Genomic DNA, 5363 nt, shown 5'->3' with positions numbered 1-5363 from the left:
TCAAGTTCAATACTTTCATTTGAGGGTTCATAGAGACTGGTCTTCTCATTATCTTACACTCTCATAGGTGAGTACGTTTTGGTAACATTTACTAAGGCTCAATTGAGATTGTTATCATCATTTACATTAGCCTCATATCGTGTTGTCATCATATTCCTTATCATTAACACCTTTGCTTTTCATATTACGCACCTGTTATTATGTGAATGTTCATATAATCATATGCCAATGCACTTGGCCATTTAGTGTGTTTCACACCCTTACTTGACCCTTCTAGGGTTTCATCATTTCATTGTTCATTTTTCACTTTATTGTTCATCTCATGTTATGCCAATGCACATGGCCATTTAGTGTATCTTACACTCATACTTAACCCTTCTAGGGTTCATCATTTCATTTCATACATCTTAGGTTCACTTAGTTTTAAACGTACGCTAGACATATGAGTCTATACACATCAGCCATGGGTCTTTATTCATAGTTCGTTAATTGATTTATACATTCGTAAGATTATGTAGTACAAGACATGTATTTATATATGCCAAGATCTTGATTTTTATCTAAGTAGGTGGCATTATTCTTGCATATTTTATTCACGTATGACTTATGTATCGATACGAAAGTTTTGTCTAGGAAAACCAAATACGAATCACTTGGATAGCATTTACATTTTTTTCATTTATTTTATTTTTAATTTCCATAATATTGGAACTCTAAATCAAACTTCAACATTAACATTGTACCTTAAATTTTCTACTTGATTAATTTGATAAATTAATTTTTTTTCGCCGAGGCATTTGGAGGTTGTGGGTTCGAACCCCCACAACCTCCTTATTTTTGCTTTTTATTCCCCTATAGCGTTGGGAGGTTGTGGGTTCGAACCCCCAACAATCTCCTTTTTTAATTTTTATAAAAAACTCACTAGTCTAGGCGTTAGACAGTGAGGTTGTGGGATCGAGCCCCCACAACCTCACTTTATTTCTTTTTCTTATTTAAATCGCTTTCTCCTTTCCAACCTTGAGGTCGCGGGTTCGATTCCCACACCTAATATTTTCCTATCTTTATTTTTCTTTTCTTTCATTCGGTGTCTTGAGGTTGTGGGTTTAATTCCCACGCCTCCCATTTTTTAAAAAAAATTATTCTCTTCTTACTAACCCAACAGACCCCATTTTGATTCCCCACAGCCCCCTTTTCCTTTTTTCTTGCTCGTGAAATTCCTGTACTTAAAGGGTGAGGTCACAGGTTCGAACCCTGGTGGCCTCACCTCTTTTAAATATATTAAATTTCCAGATTTCAACCCCATTTTTGAACAAAATTAAAAGTACATTAGGCTGGAAATTTATCCATATTTTTCATCTTGCTTTCATCAACCTTTTCATGTTAGTTTCTTAGGGCATTTCACCAAGCATTAAGTGAATTATTAGGTGTAGTTTAGTAGTTACACTAGTCAACCACTTTTATTCAAAATTTGTAACTTCACACACCATATGAACATCACATTGTGCACAGTTTTAGCACATAAAATACGAGAATTAACATGCCTTTTCACACCTTCAAACAGTGACCAACTTCACTGCCACACATACACACCCACATCACTTTTTCACATGATTTCGAACAATATAATCATTATTCACAAAATTTTGAACATGCATAATTCAACATAAACATCACAAAAAAACATTTCGTCCCTACTTTGTACCATCAAACATACCCAACCTAAAGTTCAATGGGAGCTAGTGACAGGGCCATGCAAGAGGGGAACAATCCTAGTTTTAGGATTGAATATCTTGAATCTTAAGGGGTCTCTTAGGAAAGGAACCAAGAGGAAACAAACCCATACCTTAATTGATGTTGAAACGTTGAAGTTGCTTCCCAAACCTTCCTCCAAAACCACGTCCAACTCACCTAAAGTTTCACCACCAGGTCGATGGAAATCTCCCTTGCCTTAAAGTTTTTTACTAGCTTGTATTCTTAGTTTTTTTCGTGATTCTTCAAGTGTGAAGAACCATTGTTATATTTTCTGTTCTTCACGTTAATTAGAATATAGAAAACAATAGAGTTTAAACGTGAGAATGTGATAGACATGAGAGAGTGAAACGTGCGAAGTTCTTTAGGCTTAGATAATGACTTAGTCAATTTAGGACTCTCTTCAATACTTAAAATCTGATTTAATTAGTTATACGTGTAAGGACCATTTTACCCTTAAAATTTCAGATTTTTAAATAATAAATAAATCACCTTTAGTATTTATCCTATTCATTTTAGGGTTGTTACAGAAAGAAGACAGAAGGAGGAGCAATTGGGTTTGGGAAATTAGGAGCGTTAGCTTAGTTTAATTAGATTAGGGTCTTTATATAGGTCATTAACCAACTTAATTAGAACTTTATTAACCCCTAAATAATTACATAATCATCTAACTAATTACATTAAATAATCTTATAACATGCAGCAAAACAGTGGACTCCACATACGAGACTACGATCAACGCCCCGTTTGTCAAACGATGGCCAAGAGATCAAGCGTCCTGTTGGTCCGTCGTTTTGGTCAGAGACTATCCAAAACAGGCCCTTATAGAATTTAAGAGACTATCCAAAACAGTCCATTCTCGAATTTAGCTAAGTGGCTATCGACGGCGGACATTGACGCCCCGTCGATTGGCCCACGATCCATCATTTGCACTCGTGTGGACACTTTCTTCTGGTAGCTTTTAGCCTAATTGCAAGGGTCCTCCTCAAGGGCCGTTGTTTTGTCCTTGAGGAGTCATACCCGGAATTCTAGACTATTAATTAACTCTAATGTGTGTTATACACCTTACCACCAAATTTTATCATTTTCCAACTCCTAAAACTTAGTCAAATAGGCTAAGGAACACTAGCACCTCATTGAACTAGTTTTTTGACGTCATGGATGTTATTTGATGTTTTGATTCTAAAACTTCCTAAATGAATTTTATAAATTAAAATAAACCTTATAATAGTGACACACCGTTTAGATACTCATGTTAGGCTCTAGAACATATCTTAGACTATCGGAGTATTACATTATCTCCCCCTTAGGGTCATTCGTCCCCGAATGACACTAAAATTATTTAAAAAGGAAGGAATAGACTCAAGACTATCAACAATCAACAACACATAAAAACATGTGTTACAACATAAATCATGGAATTTACACATAGAAATTCTAAACTTCAATTACTACACATAAAGTTCATCATCATAATAAGAAGAATATACTTCTCACAACAACATGAGCTAACCATCATTAAGGAGTTAATTATCCAAAACTCAATCTATCAACATGCTCAATATAATTTCATAAAAACTCACTATATCAACATGCACAAAAAAACTCAAAACAAGTAAAATTGATACTTTTCAAGTCTATAGGCATAACTTCACTATAATTCACTGTAACATGAACATTTTTGCGAAACTTCACCAAAAATCAAAGAAACTTCAAATTAATCATTATTTTTATCATTTGTACGAACAACTAACCTTAGTTATCAAATATATGAGGGTAATGGTACTTCATGTCTGCCTCGGCCTCCCAAGTTGAACCCCCAACTAGGTGATTCTTCCTTAACACCTTTACAGAAGCCACTTCTTTTTTCCTGAACTTGTTTACTTTTCTATCAAGGATTTGAACCAAAATTTTCTCATAGGAGAGATTCTCTTGCATAACTAGACCTTCAATAGGAAGAATGGACTCGGGATCACCGATACACTTCTTACGTATGAAAACATTGAATACCAGATGACTGAAGCCAAATCACTAGGTAACCTCAACTCATATGCAACCTTACCAATCTTTTGCAAGATTTCATAGAGACCCAAATAACGAGGACTCAAATTCCCTTTATTGCCAAATCTCACCACCCCTTTCAAAGGCGAAATTTTAAGATACACTTTATAACCTTCTTCAAACTGTAAATCTCTTCTCCTATGGTCGGCATAAGACTTTTGCTGGCTTTTGTTTGTTTTCAAGCGATTCCTTATAATATGAACCTTCTGAAATGTCTAATAAATCAAATCGCGACCCAAAAGTGAAGACTCACCCACTTGAAACCATACAATTGAGGATCTACATCTCGTTCCATACAAGGCTTCATAAGGAGCCATATATATAAATGAATGGTAGTTATTGTTATAAGAAAACTCAACCAAAGACAAGTGTTTATACCGATTTCCCTTGAAATCAATGATACAAGATCTAAGCATATCTCTAAGGGTTTGAATAGTACGATCCTCTTGACAATCCGTTTGGGGGATGAAAAGCGGTGCTTCGCTTCACCTTGGTAGCCAACAATTTTTAAATTACTTCCAAAACCTAGATATGAATTGTGCAACCTATATGATATGATGAATAATGGAATACCATTGCAAAACAAAATCTCATCTATGAATATCCTTGCACAATCTTCCGCCGAGTAAGTAGACTTGACGGGAATAAAATGAGCGTATTTCATCAACCTATCCACAACCACCCATATGGAGTCATATTATTATTGTGTCTGAGGAAAACTTACCACAAAATCCATATTAATGTCTACCCATTTCCATGTAGGAATTTGGATTTCTTGAAGCAAACAACCCGGATTTTGTTGTCGGCTTTCACTCGTTGGCAATTTTGACACTTAGCAGCACATTCAGCTATGTCCTTCTTTATGTATTCCCACCAAAACACTTTCCTAAAGTAATGGTACATTTTTGTCGAACTCGGATGAATTGAGTACCGAGATCCATGAGCTTCCTCAAGAATCTTGTTCCTCAAGCTGTCTATATTTGGAACACACAACCTTCCTTGATACCTCAAGACACCATCCACCTAATGATAATGACTCATTAAGCTTACAAAGAACGACTCCTTCAACTCCATCAAGGTTTTATCAAGGTGTTGTTTCGACTTCACCTCAACCACCAAAGATGATTCAGAGTTATGATGGACTAGGAAACCAACATTTGAAGAATCTTCTAATATAACCCCCAAACGAGCCAACCTATGAACATCTTTCACTAGATCTTTCTTGGCTTCTTCTACATGAGACACACTACCCACGGTCATACCACTTATAGCATCCACAACCACATTTGCCTTGTCGAGGTGGTTGAGAACACTCATGTTATAATCTTTCAAAATTTTCAACCACCTTTTTTGTCGAAGATTCAACTCCTTTTGAGTAAACACATATTGAAGACTCTTGTGGTCGGCATACACATCAATATGAACACCATCCAAGTAATCTCTCTATATTTTCAAGGAAAATACTAAAGCCTCTAACTTAAGACCATGAGTTGTATAATTCTTCTAATGCACCTTAAGTTGTATAGAGGCATATGCTACTACTTTACCATGTT

At 35.6% G+C, this 5363-nt stretch overlaps 1 protein-coding gene across 1 annotated transcript; it reads right to left on the bottom strand.

Moving 5' to 3' along the window:
* Window positions 1-4554: 4554 nt before the first annotated feature.
* LOC138338825 (uncharacterized) lies at window positions 4555-5127 on the bottom strand. The gene is made up of 2 exons (XM_069289909.1): window positions 4918-5127; window positions 4555-4833 (listed from the first exon to the last, which is right to left on the bottom strand). Exons 1-2 carry the CDS (start codon window positions 5125-5127, stop codon window positions 4555-4557), a joined length of 489 nt encoding a protein of 162 aa, XP_069146010.1.
* Between the last annotated feature and the right edge of the window lie 236 nt (window positions 5128-5363).

The sequence above is a fragment of the Solanum lycopersicum genome, chromosome 10 (assembly GCF_036512215.1).
Source record: "Solanum lycopersicum chromosome 10, SLM_r2.1".
Classification (NCBI taxonomy): Eukaryota; Viridiplantae; Streptophyta; class Magnoliopsida; order Solanales; family Solanaceae; genus Solanum; species Solanum lycopersicum.
This window is presented reverse-complemented; position numbering and strand designations above follow the sequence as displayed.